Source organism: Lolium rigidum, chromosome 2 (assembly GCF_022539505.1).
Source record: "Lolium rigidum isolate FL_2022 chromosome 2, APGP_CSIRO_Lrig_0.1, whole genome shotgun sequence".
Classification (NCBI taxonomy): domain Eukaryota; kingdom Viridiplantae; phylum Streptophyta; class Magnoliopsida; order Poales; family Poaceae; genus Lolium; species Lolium rigidum.
Window position 1 is genome coordinate 285,752,358 of NC_061509.1, and position 22,579 is coordinate 285,774,936.

Below are 22,579 nucleotides of genomic sequence, written 5' to 3' on the forward strand. Positions count from 1 at the left end.
GTGACGGATGAATAAAGTACGAGTAAATAAAGTGCGAGAGTAACAATTGCAGCGAGTGGCCCAATCCTTTTTAGCACAAAGGACAAGCCGGTTTGTTTACTTATAATGACCAAACGTTCTCGAGGACACACGGGATTTTAGTCTAGTGCTTTCGCTACATACGGCTAATTAATCTTCATTGTTTTGATAAGCGTTGTGTGGGTGAACCTATGCTAATGTACCGCCCTTCCTAGGACTAATACATACTTGTGATTGTACCCCTTGCAAGCATCCGCAACTACAAGAAAGTAATTAAGATAAATCTAACCACAGCCTTAAACTCTAAGATCCTGCTATCCCTCCTGCATCGATGTACCAACGAGGGGCTCGGAGTTTCGTCACTCCGGCAACCCCGCAATTGGCAAACGAGTACAAGATGCATTCCCCTAGGCCCATAAAGGTGAAGTGTCGTGTAGTCGATGTTCACACGACACCACTAGAAGAATAACACCACAACTTAAATATCATAACATTGAATATTACTCAACCATACTTCACTACTAGCATTTAGACTTCACCCATGTCTTCAAGAACTAAACGAACTACTCACGAGACATCATATGGAACATGATCAGAGGTGATATGATAATGAATAACAATCTGAACATAAACCTTGGTTCAACGGTTTCACTCAATTGCATCAATAACAAGTAGAAATCAACACCGGGAGAGTTTCCCCTATCAAACAATCAAGATCAAACCCAAATTGTTACAGCGGTGACGAGGTGCAGCGGTGGAGACGGCGGTGATGATGATGAAGATGATGGTGATGGTGATGGAGATGATGTCCAGCTCGATGGCGGTGACGATGGCGTCGATTTCCCCCTCCGGGAGGAATTTCCCCGGCAGATCTCAGCCTGCCGGAGAGCTCTTTTCTCTCGGGTGTTCTCCGCCCCGCGAGGCGGGCTGTGGCTCTCCGCGACGTACCTCGGAACTTAGGTTTTCGGGACGAAGGCATACGCGAAGAAAAGGAGGCAAGAGGGGCTGTGGGCCCGCTCCTCACAGGGCGGCGCGGCTAGGCCTTGGGCCGCGCCGGCCTATGGGGTGGGCCCACCTCGGGTCCCCTCTTCTCCCCCTTCTGGCTCCCTTCGTCATCTGGAAAAATAGAATTTTTCATATAATTTCCGTCAACTGTTGATCTTCCGAAATATTGCATTCTGACGGTGCTTTTTCCAGCGAGAATCCCGGCTCCGTAGCGCGATCCTCCAATAATCATGAAACATGCAAAATAGATGAAATAACATAAGTATCATCTCCAAATATGAATATAGCAATGAATAACAGCAAATTATGATATAAAATAGTGATGCAAATTGGACGTATCAGGGCCCCACACAACAGGCTGGCGTGGCCAGGGCCCAGGCCGCGCCGCCTTGTTGTGTCGTCGCCTCGTGGCCCCACTTCGTTTACTCCTCGGACTTCTTGAAGCTTCGTGGAAAAATAGGACCATGGGCGTTGGTTTCGTCCAATTCCGAGAATATTTCCTTACTAGGATTTCTGAAACCAAAAACAGCAGAAAACAACAACTGGCTCTTCGGCATCTCGTCAATAGGTTAGTGCCGGAAAATGCATAATAATGACATATAATGTGTATAAAACATGTGAGTATCATCATAAAAGTAGCATGGAACATAAGAAATTATAGATACGTTTGGGACGTATCACCTCCGCGTCGCTGATCGCCTTCGCCTGAGCGAGGACGGCCTCCTCCTCGTCGCTACCGTGGACGTAGTCCCCGACGGAGAAGGTCGGCGAGCGAGCGGGGACGAGGTCGTCCTCCTCCTCGCTCTCCGCCACGGGCAGCCGCGGTGCGCGGCTCGACTGGCCGGAGGAGGAGCCCTCGCCGGCGGGGCCGTAGCGAGCGAGCTTCCCTGGGGGCGTGAGCCCCCAGTTCGTCTACCGGCGAGCGCTCCTCTTCCGAGCGCCCTCGCTCTTGTTCCACTTCCACCGCTCCGCGTCGGTGCGGAAGACAGGCGGATGCGGCGGTGAGTTGCCGCCGCCCAATCCCGCGTCACGGCCACCGGATCCTCCACGGGAAGCCATCGCGTGGCGGCGGGCTTCGGATCGGTTGCTCGGGCTACGTGGATTGCTCGTCGGAGCTGGCGACTAGCGGCGGCGGAGGGAGAGGAACGGCGGAGGGGAGTAGGGTTTGCGAACTGAACTCCCCTCCGCGATCCCTTTTAATACCGGGCGTCCGCTCGATTTCTCGGGCCCCTGAACTTCGTTTACGGGCGGACCCATGTATTCGAGCGCTGATCTGCGCGCGTTTCGGCCCGAACCCATAAATCCGCCGAAAAAGTTCAGTTCCGGCGGGATTTACGGGCTCCGTTAGAGATGCTCTTAGGCATTGCCGTGGGCTGCACTCGGCCTTCCAGAGCTTAGGTTGTCTTCAACCAAGTTTTGGTTGAGCTTGGCACAACCGAGTAATTTTATGAAACCGGGACGCCAGCGTTGTTGGTGGATTGGGAGTTCCCTAATACTGGTCTCTCCTGGTGCTCAGTTCAGCCTATCTCTACACGACTACACCAAGGGTTGTTGGCGTGTGGAGAGGTGACAGCTTTGCCATGATCATGGCCACGACCCAAGAACTCGCGCACTGATAATGCATTTGCAAAATACACAGTGCAGCAACAGCACAGAGTGCTAAAAGAAAAGCAACAGCACAGCATGCTCAAAGTACTTTCTAACGGTACAATAAATCATGTTAAAAACATGCACTAAAATCTAACACAGATAAGTAGGCAATGAGATGCAACCAACGCAGGTCTACTTCTTTAACGTTTGAGGATGGCTCCTGCCAAGCTAGAATCCAAAGATTTCTACTAGTCTTTTGGTGATATCTTTGACCTGGTGTTATCTAGACTTTGTTTATGGACTTCTACCTCAGAAACTTGGGCAACGAGTGGCCTGTTCTACGAATCAGACCGACACTATAGTCAAGAGGCCACCAGTGTGGAGGCATGCAGGCCCTTGTATTTACGGCATATCAGTATCACCGTATCAGTAAGCTGCAAGATCAGATCCAGCCCTTCAGTTTTCCGCACACAAGCGCCGCGACAAAGGCACCACCTAAATGAGTAGAACTTGACACATGACCCCGACCCTTAAAAAATGAACAGTCATCAGTTGGTTGAATTCTAGACCAGAAAAGCATGAAGAGTTCATGGTTATCAGAACATGAATCAAACTTGGCTGTCAGATCATCAATGACATTCGATTAATATGCAGATTTCAGACAGAACATGAAGAGTAAAGTTAAAGCAAAAGGTGCAAAAGATACAATCAGAAACAGGAGAGACTACAGCCAAGAAAAAAGATAAATATTATATGGTTATATAATTTATTCCTTTCATTAGTCAGTAATGCAAATTAATCATATCGATGTGAATTTAGAAGTACTGCTAATCTTCCTAGGTGCGAATATTGGGTCTCCCAATACAGGTCAATGAAAGACCAGGAGTCGTATCATATGGTTAGGAAGTCCAATTCACAAATTCCCATGTTCAGAGTATAACAACAGATGAAAGTAGAAGTGACGCTGTCCAAACTCATGGCCAATGAACACAAGCAAGAGTGGCACCAATAATATTCACTTTTTACTAGAATTTAATGTTTGGTACCCAGATTTAATAGAGATTAAATACATGAAAGATTAAGAAATAGAGATTAGAGTTAAATCATCTTTCACAACGTAGTGCATTCTAGGTTTGTACAGACAAAGCAAGCGGACAAAACATGAAGCACGAGGGATGATGCAGAAAATGAAAGGAATAAGTTATGACCCAAAAAAGATTGGGGCAAAGGTGCATTAATGCACTGCATTGTGGCATTTCTCAAAAGGCTAAAATGCTATACATTCTGAAAAGAAGGGAGTACCTTCTTCATCCTCCACAAATCAGTACCAATCATACGAGTCCCTGAAATAAGTAAAGTCAAACACATTCTGTTTTCAGTAGTACCTAGCATGCTGATGTCATGTGGAACAGTTTTTTTAAACAAAAGTAAAAGCCTCTCACCACGAATGCAGCTGGAACAGGAATGAAGAAGTGCAAGTTTAGTAGTTCCCTTGGATACAGAAATATCACGAGAAGAGTGATTGCATTAACTGCACCACTTGCACCCTGAGTGACATGAAAGTATCATATTTAGTGTGTAACAACCAGCATCTTTTCTACAAAATCACTACCAGTGTCCATATGATTTATATTAAGCACTGCATCACCTCTAATCACCACATTTAATTACATGACAACTATTTTTCATGTGTGCGAACTACGAGCATGATCCACCCCGAAGTTCAGCTTCGTCCTCCACCAGACCGCCGGTATGTTTTGACATAATTTTATTTAAGCATAAATTTATTTATGAATGTGTTTAATGTTACTGTTTGTGTTGCAGTTTTCCCCGCTCCTATGCAAATGGTTTCACTGGATAGGCACGGAGGCCGGATTGGGCACGCCAGGAGGTTGAGGAGAAACACCGGCGTGCGTAGGCAACGTTCTTTGAGGAGAAGCGTCAGGAAAAGGCTCGTGCTAATGCTAAAGCAGAGTGAGAGAGGCAGATCCGGAAATTAAGGGTGGAACAAGCTCGAAATCGTGAGGTGAATCAGAAGAGGATGGATGATGAGGTTGCACGTAGGTTTGCAGAGAAAGAGGTGCGCAGGGAGGCTCGTGAAGCGGAAAAGAAGAGACTAAGGGAAAGAACTGATGAGGCACAAGCGGTAGAAGAACGCGGCGACAAGTCCGGAAAATGGCCACGGTGAACGCTGGGAAAGTAGATGGAACTCACCCTCGCCTTCGTGGGAATTGACCTCCTTCGCCTCGGGAAGCATTAAGGCGATGGGGTGAGTTCCCCAGCGCTCGCACGCTTATAACCAGTGCACCCACTGAGAGGTCTACTCAATCGGCTTCAACCGCCAGAATATTTGGGTACTTGAGCTGCTCAACAAAGCATGCACACCAACAGTGTATGCTTCGGGATTAAGTCCGAAATTTACGGTCAATCACTCCTTCAACTGACAAACCCGCCATGTTTTTGGGTTTGACAAATGCAACTCCTCATACTGAAACTCGCTTAGATCAGCTCCCATCGGAGTTGTTCGGACTGTGCCGTTACCGAAGTAAACAACAAATTTTACTCTATCTAACATATTTGCTCACCTATAAAAACTACAGACTCATAAAAAAAACTATCACATGCCCTCGTAAGTAAATAAAAATACCAACGACGACCAACTACATAAATATTTTCTACCGGTACATATATCAGCTAATCTGCCAATCTAACGAACGCAACATGCATGATTATACCATCTAATATCAGGAATTAGGGTTTACCCTTGAAGCGTGCCAAACAACTCCGTTAGCATCCTAGCTCGTCCACCACGCAGCAGCACCACCATCACACAGCAGCAACAACACCACTACCACCAGCTCCTCATCCTCCTCCACCACCACCACCACCTCCTCCAACACCACCTCCACCAAAACGCCTCAAAAACTAACCCATCTATAGATCAGGTGATTCTAAAGCATTTGGTGGTCAAACAACAACAAAATGCTGGACAAATCGCTGTTAAATGAGAGAAAATGGAGGTGGAGCTGAGAGCAAAAACGAGAGAGAGGAGATGAACTGAGCTGATAGAAATCGAAGGAGGAAGAAGAGGAGCGTGGGCCACGGGCGTATTTAAGAGCGGCCCGACTCGGGGTCAGGGAGCTCGATTCCCTGGCCTCGGGAATCTCCAGCCCGACAAGGCCTGTACCATACCGGCGCCGGTATCGGTAGTACCGGTTGAGCCACACGTGTCACTCACAAGAGCCAGTGCCTGACCAAAAGCGGTAGTACCGCTCCCAAAAGCGGTAGTACCGGTTGTGCGAATCTGTGGATAACGGTTGGATTCGTGGGCCCCTATAAAAGGGGGCATTCTTCCCCAGCTCGATTTAAGTCTTCTCTCTCTCCTCCATTGTTGCTGAGCTCAAATCCTTGAGGATCTCCCTCCCCATCCATCCAAACTTGCTCATATTTTGAGAAGTGGTGAAGGAGGTCCAGATCTATAGTTCTACCAAGAGAGATTTCACCAATACCACCTAGTCCTTAGTGGATCTTGATGTTAGGGTTCGTCTTGTGGGATCTGCTAAAGATGGGCTCCTATGGAGGCTAGCTTGGAGTTGTGCTAGCCCCATAGGGTGTTGGGAGCCTCTGTCGTTCTAGAGCTCGCCCCAACCTTGTGAAGTAACCGCCGCCTCGACCTGCCTTATTAGTGGAGAAGGGAAAGCTCATTCGTGGGATTTTTCTCGAGGAAGGTGAGGCCTGTATGGCCGTTGGACCTTTGCTATCCACACCTCCTCAACGCAGACGTACTCCCTTTTGTGGGAGGAACTACGGGAAACAAACATCGCGTCTCGTCTCCGCTACCCCGGTTGTCCCGCTCCCTCTCTTTACCCGCTTACTGTTTCCTTTACTTGTGGTTTGCGTCGCATCATACTAGGATCATCATAGTCATCAAAGTTACCACCTTAACTTCCACCTCGCTTAAAATCAAAAAAGATATAAAATTGAGTAGCGACCATTCACCCTCCCCCCCCCCCCCCCTATGTCGCACCACGGTCCATTCAGTCGCACCACGCGCCGACATGTGTTGGCTTCGGAAGAAACGCGACGGGCGCTCCCGCGAAGCGCGCCCTTTTTCTAGCGCAAGTAAAACAAATAGCTCAAGTACTGTGCGGGAAGTTTTAACTACTAAAAGTTCCTGTGCAGGATGTTTTAACTACTAAAAGTTCGTGCGACAACTTGTGAGAACTAAATCCTTATTATCATTTTGAAGGGCTTGTTCCATCAGCACCACCGACAACAGCAATGCTCTTGAACTTAAAATCTGTTGTGATTAGAACACGAGTTGATCCACCTCTGAACTCATCCATAATGGCATCCCTGTCCTTTTGAGAATTTACATGCTTCAACATGAAATGATTACAGAATGTAACAAGGAAAGGCTTTGTACAGTTAATTAAGGAATAAATCGAGGTCACTCTAGTAAACGGGATTGCGAATTTTACAGGTAAACATAAAGATGAACCTTCAGTTAGTTAGTTTTTCAGTGGCTTTCTGTCAAACATTTCCAATTTGATGCAGTCTGAATCTCCTTAACCTGATGTCCAGTGCTCAAGCTCCCTTTCTGTCAAACCTCGCGTCTCGTCTCCTTAACCTGAACATTGCCTTTATGCTCAAATGGATCTAGAAACTCTACCAGAGACAGGATGGCTTATGGGCAGACCTCCTGAGGGCTAAATACTTAAGCGATAATGACTTATTTTCCCCAGCGGTTCCAACCAGAGGGTACCAAGTGTGGAATGCGATCCAAAAGGTGAAATGGCACTTCAAGCTTGGGGCACGACACCAGGTTCAAGATGGGAGACGAACCTACTTCTGGTTGGACTGGTGGACGGGGCGGGGACCCCTCCACCGGATATTCCCTCGGCTTTTCGCCTGCTGTGATAACCACTTTGCCACGGTAGCAGGGTGAGAGCGGAGGGGGGATGGCGCATCAGGTTCCGGAGATCCTTCGATACAGACGAGATGGTTGAATGGCAGAACCTCTGCAGAATCTTTGATCTGCACCCCTTTGCCGAGGGGGAGGACCAGGTGATATGGGCACTGGATCCTTCGGGGGTCTACTCCACACATTCTATGTACCTTAGGTTGTCGCAAGGGGCGGCAGTCACGTACTTCAAGGAAGTCTGGCGCACAAGGGTTCCGCCCAAGATCAGAGTCTTCCTATGGCAATTGATCAGGGGGAAGCTCCCGTCAGCGGAGCAGGTAGCTAAGAGGTAGGGGCCGTCTGACGGAAGCTGCGCATTGTGTGGCATGTTGGAAGATTGTGATCACATCTTCTTCAAGTGCCACCTTGCAAGGTTTATGTGGGTAGGGGTGAGGGAACTCCTCCCATGTAACTGGAATCCGACTGGGGTCGGCGACTTCATTGCCATAGTCCAAGGCCTTTCCGGACCATTCCGTAGGCTAGCTTGGTTAGCTTTCGCAGCCTTAGGCTGGACGCTTTGGAACACGCGTAACAAGTTAGCGATTGAGGGGAAGGTGATCGGGCATCCAGCTGATGTTCTCTTCACTATGTCTATCCATATGCAGAGCTGGAGGGTTCTGGTCAGACAGCGGGACAGGGACCTTCTGGACGCGGCGCTGGGCGAGCTTAGGCGACTTCACGCGAGGACAAGGAGGGAGGCCACTTGACGGACGATTCTGCGGCCACTCCACCTTGGTTCCTTGCATGTGTGTTGTGCCCAGGGGGGGTGATGTATGAGCTACTTTTCTATTGTGTGTGTGTGGGTGCTGAGCACCAGATGTTGATGTTGGTTGTATCGAACTTATGCTTGCCGTTATGGTTTTATTTATAAAGCCGGGCCGATGACCTTATGTTTAAAAAAAAGCTCCCTTTCTTCAGGAAAATGACAAGGACCATATGGCAGAATCTATCACCAAATCAGCTCATCACCGCACAGTGTTACATCCTGATAATTTGATAAAAGGTAGTCCAATGCATGAAGAATGTGCAACATGCAAGTGAAATCCAAAGTCACATCCACAGTGCTCATAACAACCACAATGAAGCCAACAAATAAGAATTATAATCACGGATCAACTGAATTGCGAATTGTAGTATAGTACAAACATGCAGAAACAACATATAGAAGTATGTATGTACTGTATACAGTCCTCAATAGGTATAGCGATGAGAAAGGGCCTACTAGAAGGCACACAGGCAGCTGAAGGTAACCATACAGCATCCAGACAAGCACGAGATCTGGATGTACTCCACCCAGAAACAACAATCAGTTTCGACATTACCCAACCACTTACATCCTATAGGAAACACTACGGCACAACAGAGCTTTGCCGTGCAGCCGAAACGCACGGCAAAGGTCAAAATCAGCTCGGCAACGCCTTTGCCGTGCGGGCTTGCACGGCAAAGACTGCACGGCAACGACCCGCCCGGCAAAGACGGCTTTGCCGTGCGCCGCGGGCAAGTGGCACGGCAAAGGCCTTTGCCGTGCAACCCTGCTTTGCCGTGCGCTGGGCACCCTTTGCCGTGAGCCTTTCTTTGCCGTGCGGCTGGAAAGTTTGCCGTGCGGGGGCCTTTGCCGTGCGCTCCGCCTCCACGCCGCATGGCAAAGGGTGGGCTTTGCCGTGCGCTTCAGCCTCACCCCGCACGGCAAAGAGTTCACCAGGTGGCAGCTGTGCACAGCTGGGCACCCTTTGCCGTGTGCATGTGCACGGCAAAGAAAGCCTTTGCCGTGCGGGTTTCTCTTTGCCGTGTGCATGTGCACGGCAAAGGTGCTGAAAAAATTCCAGCTTTTTGCTGTTTCCATTTAATCCCTGCACATATAATTCACAAAATAGATATATATTTCCAGATACATATATAGCACAATATATAGACATTTGCACATCATCAACAACAAAGTTCAACCACTAATAGTCCAACAAAGTCCATACATAGAGTGTTCCATACAATAGTCCAACAACAACAAAGTCCACCAACAACAAAGTAGTCCAACAACAAATTCATACATAGAATGCTCCAAGTCACACAACAAAGTTCATACAAGCAACGTCAACCTTCGCCACTTCCTTGTCCTCCACTTCCTTGTCCTTCTCCACCTCCTTGTCCTCCTTGTCCTCCATCTCCTTGTCCTCCTACAAGTTCATATATAGATGCATAAGTGGCATGCAATGGCTAAAATTGACATGTAAGAACTAGAATTGACATGGAAGAACTAGAATTGACATTGAATGGCTAAAATTGAACATAATCGCTAGAATAGACATGAAATGGCTAAAATTCAACATAATGGCTAAGAATGACATGGAACGGCTAAAATTGACATGTAAGAACTAGAATTGACATGGAAGAACTAGAATTGACATGGAATGGCTAAAATTGAACATAATCGCTAGAATTGACATGAAATGGCTAAAATTCAACATAATGGCTAAGAATGACATGGAATGGCTAAAATTAACATGGAATAGCTAAAACTGAACATAATGGCTAAAATTGACATGGTTGAATGGCTAAAATTCACAAGTGACATGGTATGGAAGAATTAGAAGTGTAGGAGAACTCACCTAGAAAGCTAGCTGCAGAGCTCCGGATGATGCCCGTATTGTTGACGGTCAAGCCGGGTGTCGGCGGGCTCGACTTGGCGCTTCTTGGAGGAGCGCCATCACAGCCGGATCGGGCGCGGGGATCTGCAATATCCAAAGTTCGGTTAGACAACAAACAAGATTGAGACGGAGATATTAAGTTAACCACTTACCCGGTTGGGGAACATAGGAGGACACGACGTGCTAGGAGCACTACTCCCCGGTGGGGAAGTCGGCACGGCCTGGTTCATGAACATCTGCTTGGAACATCTGCTGCTTTGTTGTTGCATCTGCTTGCAACATCTGCTGCTGCATCTGCATGTTCTCCCTCATCTGCTGCTGCATACTGCATCCGCTCCTCTTGGTGCCTCCGTTCCCTTTCTTCCATCTCCGCCTACGTTGTGTTGCCGCGATGTCAGTAACATTGCAATGGAAAACATGTAATGAAGCGTAGAGGATCGACGAAGAACTTACCCGTAACTTCTCGATAGCTAGGTCCGAAGCCCGTGGGCGGGTCTCTACCCGAGGCTGCTCGCTCGTACGCCCACGACGGATGCGGCGTAGAGATGGAATGGTACTTGGGTCGACTAACCCGTCGGCAATCCATAGGCGGCCACCCTTCTTGCCTTGTCCCGCAAGCACCGCAACCTCAACGTCAAACTCTTCGGTGGTTGGGTCGGCGTCTTCGCCGTGCTTGTCCTTGAACTTCGAGCGGTACGCGCCACACGGCCCTCCGCTAGGTCGTTGACCCACAAGGACCCCGTTTCGGGATGCGGCTCCTTCCTGGTCTTCGACTTACGGAAAAGGCCAAACAAGTTTGGTGTCACGCACTGTCTTCACTTCTGCAAAAGAGTACATGCCATTAAGTGAAGAGGGAGACACTTGCGGGGCTAGCAATAACATAAAACGAAAGAATGAAGAAACCACTTGCTCACCTCATCCTGCAAGGTAAGGGCCAAGTTCTTGCTGCCCGGGACATGTGATCCACCTCCCATCTACGAACGCTTCTGCTTGCCCTCCTCGTGCTTCCGGGCGTACTCGCGGGATGTCCACCATATAACCATCGCAAGAAAGCACGCCCTGTCTTCCCCGACGTACTGAGGAGGGTGCTACATACGGAAGATAGACCCATTATTAGAACATAACTACATGAAAATGCGGAAATAAATAACACATCGATGCTAATACCTGCAGGTACTGCCATGGTGCCATGAGCGTATCCCGACAATCAGCCTTACTCATCCAAACTTTGCGCTCGGCGTGCCAGTCGCGGACGCACTGGGACACGTGCCTCGTAGTGCATGCCGGTCACCCTCACCTGCACAACTCGTGTAAGATAACGTCGCACGCAATTTCCTTGCCCTCAGCCCTCTTGAAGTATTTTCTGCAACCATGCACATAGGTAAAATAAGATGAATTAGAGCAACTATTGGTAGCCAAGAAGTGTTTGAATGCTAAGAAGCCAAAAGTCACGTACCCAGAAGTGGCGGACAACCCGCTCTTGCATGTTTTCGTACTTGCCGCTAGGATCTTCCGCGTAGCTGTAGTGCTTCCAAGTCCAAGCCACGTCGCGGCCACCAGTAGGGAGATTGACAATCCCGGGGAAATGCTTCCTAATTATGCCTCCAAGGATGTTCGAGTACTCACGTGTCGGCTTCCTCCTCGGGTCGCCATACTTGAACATGCTGCACAACGAAATGCCAAAATCAGTATGCATGTGATAAAAATATGTATAATGATAAAAATTTCAATAATGGAATGCCAAAATCAGCATGTACCTCTTTCCGGCGGAGCACGAGAACAACATCGCGGAAGGCCCAAGTTTTTAGCTTGGGGAGTTTCGTAATCCCGCGCCTATACGGCTTCTTGTCCCGTGGTTCCAGCCTCTCCTCGGCTGCAACGTACACCTCCTCCTCCGGCGGAGACCAAACTAGGGTCGGGTCTAGCTCCTGCGGCATACCCCCCAGCCCCTCATCCTCCTCGAGGTCCTCCCCACCGTCCTCCCCACCGTCCTCCCCACCGTCCTCCCCACCGTCCTCCCCACCGTCCTCCCCACCGGCCTCCTCGTCCTGCCCACCGTGCTCCTCACCGTCCTCCTCGTCCTCCCCACCCCACTGCTCCTCGTCATCATCCTCGGGCTGGGGGAGGACTAGGAGAAGGGGTACGAAGTCGCCGTGGCTGGGCATTCTTCCTCCGTGGTGGAGGGCTAGGAGGAGCGCTAGGAGGAGCGCTAGGAGGGACGTGTGCTGCGACGACGAACCACTCGAAAGTCCCACAAGCTCAGCCACGGCCTTGATCTTCTTTTTGAAACCTCCCTTTCTTTTTCTTGGCGGCATGTTTCAATCACTGCAAACACAATGAAAAGAGTGGTTTATTAGTATGCAATGTAAACGAGATGAATATTAGTGAAATCAACAATAAATAGCACATAGTTCAGTACATAGATCATAGTTTATTACAAATAGCACATAGTTCGGTACATAGGATAGCCTCACAATTACAACTACATAGATCATAGTTTATTACAAATAACACATAGTTCGGTACATATATAGGATAGCCTCACAATTACAACTACATAGATCATAGTTTATTACAAATAACACATAGTTCGAGTACATATATAGGATAGCCTCACAATTACAACTACATAGATCGGTAGCCTATGTCGACATCCGTATTTGGACCACATGTTTCATCATCATCGAGGCTCGGCGAACCAATAATCATCGATGAAACCTGGAGGTGGTCCATTTGGATCTAGGTCAATGCACTGCTTTGAACGCCTCGAGCAAACTTAGGTCTTCTACGGCACACACATCCTCGGCTTCATATTCTTCATTGTCTTCCTCCATAACCGCATCTTCTTCTTGCTCATCGTCTACGACCATGTTATCAACAACGGCCGACAAGTCGATAGTGAAATGACCGGGGAGCCCTTCTTCTTGATAAAAATCAACGGTCCTTGTTGAGGGGTCTACGCGGCGGTAATCGTCCTTGTTTGGCGGGGGTGGCCTAATGCGTGAAGGAACCGTCATCACAACATCCCATCCATGTAGACGTTTGGTCGGGTTTCGGCACGCGTACGGGAGATAGAATACTTGGAAGGCTTGGGTGGCCAAAATGTACACGTCCTCTCCCTTATAAACAGAGCTTCTTTCAACTTCGACCAATCCAATTTCAGGATCCCGTCTCACGCGACGTGGGTCGAACCAATGGCATTTGAATACGACGGGATTTAGCCCTTTGTCAAACCCGTAATTCAGCTCGTATATACCCTCGACTCTTCCATAGTAATGGAGTCCATCATCACCTTGACATACCACCCCGCTATTTATTGTCTTCTTGTTTGGACGGCTTGTTGTGTATTGATGGGTCTGGAAGCGATACCCGTTCACGTCATAAGAATTGAACGAGTCGACGGAATGGTTGAAGCCCCTAGCAATTTTTCGTAGCAAGGGATTCATGTCTTTGTCGAGTTCTTGCCTACAAGATTAGGACGACAAGTTTAGAACAAGAAATGTCGGCCGAAATGTCGACAGGTGTACAAACAAATTTGGATAGGATAGTACCAAACCACGGAACCAGCTACTCGAAACCGTGACCGCCGCCCTTATCGAAAATATCCTTGGATTCTTCCGAGGTAGGATCCTAATGGGTATACCTCCAATATTTAGCCGTGAATTGTCTATAAGAATGAACGGAGGAAGAGTTAGCCACGAACATACGATGAATGTTTGCGAATAACTAAATGGTTAGCACTTACTTGATGTACGGCTTCACTTCCACCATGGTGTTCAAGACATATGAGTGGATCAACTCCCGCTCATGTAAATTCGTTGTGTACGGCTTCGAGCCACTTGACTTGCCGCCAAGCCCTATGAAGATGCTAAGCTTGGGTACATCTTCATTGTTGGCGGCATTGTAACGGAGGACCGGGTTGTGCTTTGTGGGAATGTTGGGATCATAGTGCTTAGTGGTGAAGTTTGCCACCTCCACGTTCGGGACTTGCCTCGGCTATGGATGCTTCGATCTTGCATTTATTGCCGGTCATCGACGAAGCTTTTGTGTTTCTCTCTCGGGACCAAGCGCCAACGGCCCCAATTCGGCCCCCCTTTAAGCATTCCTTCGCGAGGTGGAGGATCATATGTTGCATCGGATTAAAGAACGCTGGAGGAAAGATCTTCTCTAGATCGCAAAGCAACATGGGTGCCTGTTCATCCGACTTCTCAATCACTTTAGTGTCTAACTCCCTAGCACAAATCCGGCGGAAGAAATAACTCAACCTCGCTAGCACTCGCCAAGTCTTCTCGGGGACATAGCCTCGAATCATCACCGGCATTATCCGCTCAATCCATACGTGGTAGTCATGACTCTTCGGTCCTTGTACTCGCAACGTTTCAATGTTAAGACCCCTCATCCGGTTGGCTCGCGAACCCATCGGGGAAAAACAAGGAGTCCTTCATCCATTGGAAGACCTCCCTTTTTTGGGGCCTTGTGAGGCGGAACGGAGCGTGTGGCTTAGTCCAAGTTTTTTTGGCACCATGAGGTGGCTTCATGTTCAACTCTGGCCTATCGCACAACTTTTCTTGGTCAATTCGAGCCTTTATGTTATCCTTCGTCTTCTCAGTGTCCACTATGGTGCTCCAAATGGCTTCAACGATATTCTTCTCGGTGTGCATTACATCAATGTTATGCGGGAGCTCGAGAAACTCAAAGTAAGGAAGCTTCCGGAAGCACGGCTTGTGGGTCCATTGGTGTGTCTCCCCATATCCCAAGAAACCATTCCCATCGGGGTTAGGGCTGGAGAGCGTCTAACTCGGCCTTGGTTTCTGTCCGGTCTTCGGAATTGGCTTCGGTGCATGGACAACACGGCCTTTTTTGAAGCTCTTTACATCACTCCTGTATTCATGATTACTGCTCAAGGAGCGTCGAGCTTCATCAAAGCAGGAATACTTGCCACCCTTGTTTAGCCGAGAAGAAAGTCACGGCTTGCCTGCACTTCGGACAAGGCCACTTCCCATGTGTACACCACCGCGAGAACAAAGCACGTGCTTGGCAAGTCATGCGAGAGACGTGTGGTACCGGACATACATATCGAAGTGTTCCTTCTTTGCCGCGTCATAAGTTCGGATCCCGCGATCTTCCCAGCCAAGAAGCAAGTCATCAATCGGTGGTTCCGAGATACACGTTCATGTTCTTACCCGGGTATTTCGGTCCGGGGATTATCATCGACACAAACATGTACTACGATCTCGTGCGGACGCCGAGGGGTAGGTTCGGGGGAATAACAAACACACGGCCAACAAGCGTATACCGCAGCCGACATACCATATGGATTGAACCCATCGGTTGATATCGCAATTGCTACGCTCCTCGGGTCACCGGCTTTCGGGGGATATTTCTTGACAAAGTTCTTCCATGCAGTACCATCCGACGGATGTATCATCTTGCCAGCATGCGGTCTGATCCCTTCTACGACCCACCTCATCCGTTGGGCAGGTATCCTCGGTCATGAAGAGCCGCTGGATCCTCGGTAGGACCGGAAGATAGCGGAGGATATTCTTGGCAACCGTGGTCCGCCTCTTCGACCATCACCATTGGTGTCAACCTCAAAGTACCTAGAGCTATTGCAATGGATGCAATAGTTTGTGTTAGCATGCTCCTCTCCGAATAGCATGCATCCCTTTGGACAAGCGTGTATCTGCTGAGATGACATCTTGAGGTCACCGAGCAATTTTTCGAATAGTAGAAGTTTTGCGGCAAGAGGTGCCCTTTCGGCGAATGCTGCAACGAGGACCGAAGTTCATCGAACCCATCTCGCACGGATTCCTGTGGCACTTAAAGGCCAAAAGGCGAGCGATGGCATCTAGTTGGGTGACATCTCGTATTTACGTGTAGGGGTTTCCGCGAAGCAAACAAAGCCTCGTAATACTTCTTTGTGTTTTCCTCCGGCTCCTCACTTGTCTCCGCATCCCTAGATGTCTCCGCCTCTACATGAGGGCTTTCAGGCACATTACCATTAGCCAAGTTCTCTAGGCACCTATCAAACCCAGTATCATATTCTCTCGTAGGCTGAATCTGCCGCACCTCCTTCCTAGCACGTTTCTTCGACTTTTCTCCATGAAAAGTCCAAATCTTGTAGGACGGTTTGAACCCAGACTTGATCGGTGAAGACTCATAGTTTCCTTGTCCTGTGTTTTTTGGTTGTTGCACTTACTACAAGGGCAAAAACTGTTCTGGGTTTGCTAGGGATGTCAAACGCCCTGTCCACGAACTGATTGGTCTTTTCTCCCCATTCCTCAGTATATTTCCACGGACCAATTCTGCCATCGTACATCCAGTCACGATTATCCATCCTCTAACCAGCACCAAAACGAGACGAGACTTAGAATTTATATCAAACATGATCCGCATTTTAATTTTTCCTTTTTTACGCATGCATCAACATGAATCTCTACTAGGTGGGCTCCTAGCAGCCGCCGGATCCGTAGATTGAGTACGTTCTCCCTGCTCTACCCCGATCCGAGACAGAATTTCGGCAGCACCTCCCCGCTGCTCTCCCGATACACGTCTCGCCAAAAAGCCGAGAGGGGTGTGCATCCGGAGAACAACGGGGAGGCGCTGCCGAAATCCTGACTCGGATCGGGGTAGAGCAGGGAGAACGTACCCAACTACGCATCCGCCGACTTGTCCCGATAAATGCCGTAAGAGTTACGCTTCATAATATGCGAGACCACTAATGCATATTTATCCGCGTAACCCTTACGGTCGGGAAAAGACGCCTAGGTATCGCGACGGACTTGGTGATCTAGACCCACAAAAAAACCTAGGTATATAGGGGCGAGTTTTTTACCCTTGACGCGTGAGCGAATCGGCGAAGAAGATCCGAGACGCCCCTCAAAGACCCGGCGACGCCGCCCCGTGTCCACCTCGAAGAAGATCCGAGACGCCCCCTCGAGACCCTCGCGGCGCCGACCCCGTGTCCACCTCGAAGTATCGTCGCATAGCGAGAAAATGAATTACTATGCAAGTGAACACAATTTATTTGACAACTTTGAATTAGAATTTCTTTGCATCACATTACCATATTTATTTTAGCTACCTAGATAAACTATTAAATTAACATGCCTAAACAAAATCCTAAATTCTTTAGCTACCCTAAGGGTGTGTTTGCTCCATAGCAAGTCAATATTACAAAGTCTACATACATGATGTTCTAATTAGCATTACAAAATAGATAGATATTTTTCCAAATTGCATCAACCAACAAATTAACAGCAGGAAGAGGGGCCGGGCCTGTGCTACTACCTTCTTCTTGCTCCTGATGCACAAAAGGGAGAAGAACGATCTGGCAGGGCGAGCTGGCTGTGCAGGAGAGATGGAAGTGGACGGCCGTCGGAGAAGGACGCCAACACGCGAGGTCGACGGATGGCCCGGTCAGCCTTGACCGGCGGGCGACGAGGTGGAGCTCGACAGCTCCATGCCGCCCGGCTCGACCTGCGAGTTCGCGGCCGTCCAGGGCAGGAGCGTCGGGAGGCGGCCTCGATCTACCCTCGAGCGGGTCTCAGGGGAGCCAGAGGTCGGGGGAGCCGGCGAGCTCGGGGCGACGGCGGCGGCGATGCGTGAGGAGGAGCGAGGAACGCGGCCGTCCAGGGCAGGAGCGTCGGGAGGCGGCCTCGATCTACCCTCGAGCGGGTCTCAGGGGAGCCAGAGGAGTCGAGGGAGCGCGGCGAGCTCGGGGCGACGGCGGCGGCGATGCGTGAGGAGGAGAGAGGAACGGGGGGCTCGGGTGACGGGGAGAGTGTGTGGCCGATGCGCTCAGATTTTTTCGGGGCCGCGCGGTCTAGCTCAGCCGAAGAAGCTTTTGCCGTGCGAGACTGTGCACAGCGCACGGCAAAGAAGCCTGTGCCGTGCGGCTGGGGCTGGCGCACGGCAAAGGACGTCTCCCGGCAACGCCTTCCTCTCTTTGCCGTGCGTCTTTTCACTGCCGTGCGCTTTGCTGAGGCTTTGCCGTGCTCTTTGTCTTTGCCGTGCGCCGTAGGTCCTCTTTGCCGTGCGATGGTCGTTGCCGTGCGTTTTCTATGTACGCTGCACGGCAAAGTATTCTTTGCCGTGTGCGAGCACACGGCAAAAGGTGGATGCACGGCAACGAGCGTTTTTCCCGTAGTGATATTCGTGTACCCCCTTATAGTCGCATGAGATCAAAACAGCTCGACACGAGCGCCTTTGGATCCAAAACGATAAAATTGGTGTGTTGCAGCTACAGAATCCATCATCAAGCTGCTTGATTCTGGCCTCTGCACGTGCCCGTCTAGCCAGATCACATCGAGCTAGCCCTTGCATCGTGTTGCAACGGTCGACTGTCGACACACTCCTACAAGGCTACAACTCGCCGGAAAGTACACGGCGGACAGCGGGGAGATGGCTGCTGACATCGGCGGCGACGATCCTTTCCGCCTCCTCCCCGACGACCTCCTCCGCCACGTGCTATCCTTTCTCCCCAACGACGACGCCCTGCAGACCTGCGTGCTCGACACCCGGTGGCGCGACCTCTGGAGGCGCGCGACCAGCCTGGACTTCACCTTCTACGACGGCAGGTCAGACATCGAGAAGTCCAGGCGTTTCAAGCAGATTGTGAAGCTGATAATCTGCCTCCGCGGAAACTCGCCCCTCGTGAAGTGCGAGATGGGCTCCTTCGGTCACGAGGAAGACGCCGAGCCGTTGTTGGCCGAGTACGCCCTAACGTGCCAGGTCGAGGAGCTCATAGTCATATCAAGCAATTACCCGAATCCAACACGCTACGATGCCCCGTTCATCTCCCGGCACCTGAAGATCCTAGAGTTTTGCAATGTTTACCTCCAGGGCTGCTCGCTGGATTTCTCGAGCTGTCCGGTGTTGGAGGATCTGGCGCTGGAGCACTGCTGCATTCATGCACCCAGCATAGTGTCCAAATCGTTAAAACGTCTGTGGATCACCGGTGTCTGTACTTTCCCTCTCCAGTTCCGCATCAGCATTGTTGCCCCAGATCTTATCTCGCTGCAGCTTGATCGTTTCAGTGGCCTGACCCCTTCCCTTGGGCACATGCCATTTCTAGTGTCGGCCTATGTTGGGCTTCTCTATGGATGCCAAGATTTCTGTACAAGGAAGGAGCAGAGCTGTCGCGATCATGAATGTGGTTGTCATGCTTATCCTGCGGACCAGGGCCTGCTACTAAATAGATTGACCAATGTTGCTAGTTTGGAATTGATAGCTATGCATAAAATGGTAAGCGTCCAGTTTACTTCTTTTTTTTATTCTTATTGATAATTAATTGCCACCCACAGTTTCACTTTCTGTTGTTTTCGATTGTCGAAGTCTGAAAGTTTCTTATTGTTTTTATCCAGTTTATCTATAGGTGGGACTTAGAACGAGGCCCCATATTTGGGAAATTGAAGACCCTGCTACTCAATGATTGGTTTACGCCCATTGACCTGGTTTGCATCCTACGGCACTCTCCAATTCTTGAGGTGCTTACTCTTCTGCTTGATAAGACTAAGGTATATATAGTCCTTATATGTAAAGATGTTGATGTTCAATTACTGATGGAAATATATGTATCTATAGGTATAGTCCTTATATGATAGGACTAAGGTATAGGCCTTATATAGTCCTTATATGTGCTCGACTACCTATGGCATTACCATGTATTTCTATTGGTCGTACTAAATGTTTCATATATGTATCTTACAGAACCACTTAAGAGCAACGGGATCTCAAAAATCAATAGAACAACCATTTGTGTGTGCACACCTTAAGGTTGTCAACATTCAATGTATAAAGGTTGATGAGGCAGTTCGCAAAATTTTGAAGATCTTAAATACATGTGGCGTATTTCGTGACCGAATTAGCATAAAGGACACATGTTTTGACTCACTCAGTAAGTCATCGTTTTCACTCTTCATGCTTTGTATGCTTCTGCAATATTTGTAGCTACTTGTTCTATCATTTCTGCTGTAATTTCAAATAGATTAAAGTGTATGACGCTGTTAAAAAAATATTTATATAAACTATACACTTCCCCTTTGTAATAACTGGATTACGTGATGGTGGAGTTCAAAATGGCTGTGAAGTTTCACCAAAATCATTTATTCTATAATTACTGGTGATAATATGTAGTTACAACACACTGCATTGTGCCTATAAATCTGAACCATCCATGCACATTAATTAGGGTTTATTCATGTGTTTTTATTGTTCAATTACTGATGGAAATAGCAGTTGTCCTAGTCTCGAAATGCAGTTTATCTATGCTCTTGTGTTTCAGCTGGTAGATTCCCTTTTACTAAGAATCTTACAGCTAAAGAGAGATAAAATGTAGTGCATTGGCATCTATCCATCAAGGACGGAGAACATGCCTTTGCCTCATTCTCAGTGTTGTTCCTACCCTGTTGCAATTTGATCGATAGGTTGATAGCCGCATTGCATGCAATGCTACAGAAGTCTAAAGCCCTCTTGGGTCTTTAGGAGTCTGAATGGTCATATATGTGTTGCTCTCACAAAGCTAAACCCCGAGTTAGCAAAATAAATTTGGTCTAGGCCACTTTGAGAAATAAAACGGAAACTGGTCAAGTTGCATAGTAGCTCATCCACATCAATTGAGGACTCTCGGACCAAACTCATTGTGCATAATCATGTTTTGTGCAGGTTTCAGTTTCCAAAAGCATCCGCACTACACCAACTGCCGCTCCGGTTGTTCCAGCTGCCACCCCATTGGCGTCTCTTGAGATATATGCTTGTCCGTGATGTTGTTCTAAAGCCTTTCGTGTTTCTCTGAACAAGTTTAGAACAGTGGTCCTATGTCAGAGTTTATCATTGTGTTAACTCATTGCTTTTTTTTTATCTTTTGATCATGCCTGGAAGTTGGCTTTGTTGGTTGCTCGGTGCAACTAAAACACTTTTCCAGTTTGTTGAAATTGTAATTTGTCATTGTTGGTTGGAAGCAAGGAACATGATATGTTTACGTTATCAGAATTGGAAATTGCTGGTGGGACTACAATAGTGAGCACACATTGTTGTTGTTCCAATAGATCAGTAGCATTATTCCTAGTGAAATTATTTGGGTTTGATTCTCAACTCTTTTTTACAGTCTAATTAGTAATTGTTGGCATCTTGAAATAGAGTTTATTCCTGCTCATGTTTCAGTTTAGTAAATCCAGCTGTAAGGGGACATAGGGCTTGGCATCCAGGAAGAAGAAACTGCATTTGCCTAGTCATTTTCATTTAAAAAATATTTACATACGCCTTCAACATGAGCCGGGTTCCATTATTAAAGGATAACAGAACAAAGTTCACTGATACTTACTTCCTCTGTTCACTAATATATGTTTTTTTAGATATGTTTCAAGTGAACCAGATACAAACTAAAATAAGTGAGCTTACACACTGAAAATAGACTACATACAAACTTAAGTGAGTGAGCCTCCAAAAAGGCTAAAACATCTTATAAAAGAGAACGGAGGGAGTAGTTACCAGAGTAAGTTACATTTTAGATTTCTTTTGAAGATCTTGAATAGATTTGGCATATCATGTGAGCACATTAGCATCAATGACCCAAGTTCTTGCTCAGACTGTAAGTTACATTTATAATTATGTATGCTTACTTTTTCAGCCTGTTTCTTCTACCATGTCTACTGTAATTACACATCAAGTAGAGTGTATGTCACCTTATGCAAATCCATCTATATGCAGTCACCATTATCACCTTTAGTATAATTGTATTACTGGTGGTGCTCAACATGGCTGTTAAATGTCACCAAATTTAGTTACCGTGTGATCTGGTGACAATACAATAGTTACCACGGATTCTCGTGCAGAATATATGTTTGGATCTCCTATACTTTTAGTGTTTATTTACTGATGAAATAATAGTTGTTCTCATCTGGAATTGCAGTTTATTTCATCCCTATTTGCAGTTGGCAGATTCCACTTAACTAAGAATCTCCAAGTGATAGTGGATAGAATCCATCTATCCACCAGTGAGAAACTGTTGTTCCCTCATTGTTTTTATTGTTTTTTCTATCTTCTTGTCAGTTTGATTGATGCCAAATTGCACGTATTCTGTTACTACCTGAAGACTGAACCATCTTTAGTTCCAAGGCCGGTCTGAATGATTGTTTGTGTTACCCTCACAATGCTAAACTCCTTCATAGCAACGAATTTGGTCAAGGGCACTTTTGGAAAATTTGTTTTTGGTCAAGCTGTATGATAGTTACTCTGCATTATAATGGCAAAGCATCTTCCATCTATATCAATTAAGGACATATCGGAACCAAACTTATTATGCCCTGGCAAGTTTTGTGCAGTTTTCAGTTTCCAGAAGCATCAGCTGCTTTTGTCAACC

General features: G+C 47.9%; 1 protein-coding gene across 1 annotated transcript; it reads left to right on the top strand.

Moving 5' to 3' along the window:
* The first annotated feature begins 18,423 nt into the window (after positions 1 to 18,423).
* LOC124689009 (F-box/LRR-repeat protein At4g14096-like) lies at positions 18,424 to 21,074 on the top strand. The gene is made up of 4 exons (XM_047222612.1): positions 18,424 to 19,464; positions 19,584 to 19,736; positions 19,930 to 20,116; positions 20,884 to 21,074. Exons 1-4 carry the CDS (start codon positions 18,622 to 18,624, stop codon positions 20,961 to 20,963), a joined length of 1,263 nt encoding a protein of 420 aa, XP_047078568.1. The 5' UTR covers positions 18,424 to 18,621; the 3' UTR covers positions 20,964 to 21,074.
* The last annotated feature ends 1,505 nt before the right edge of the window (positions 21,075 to 22,579 follow it).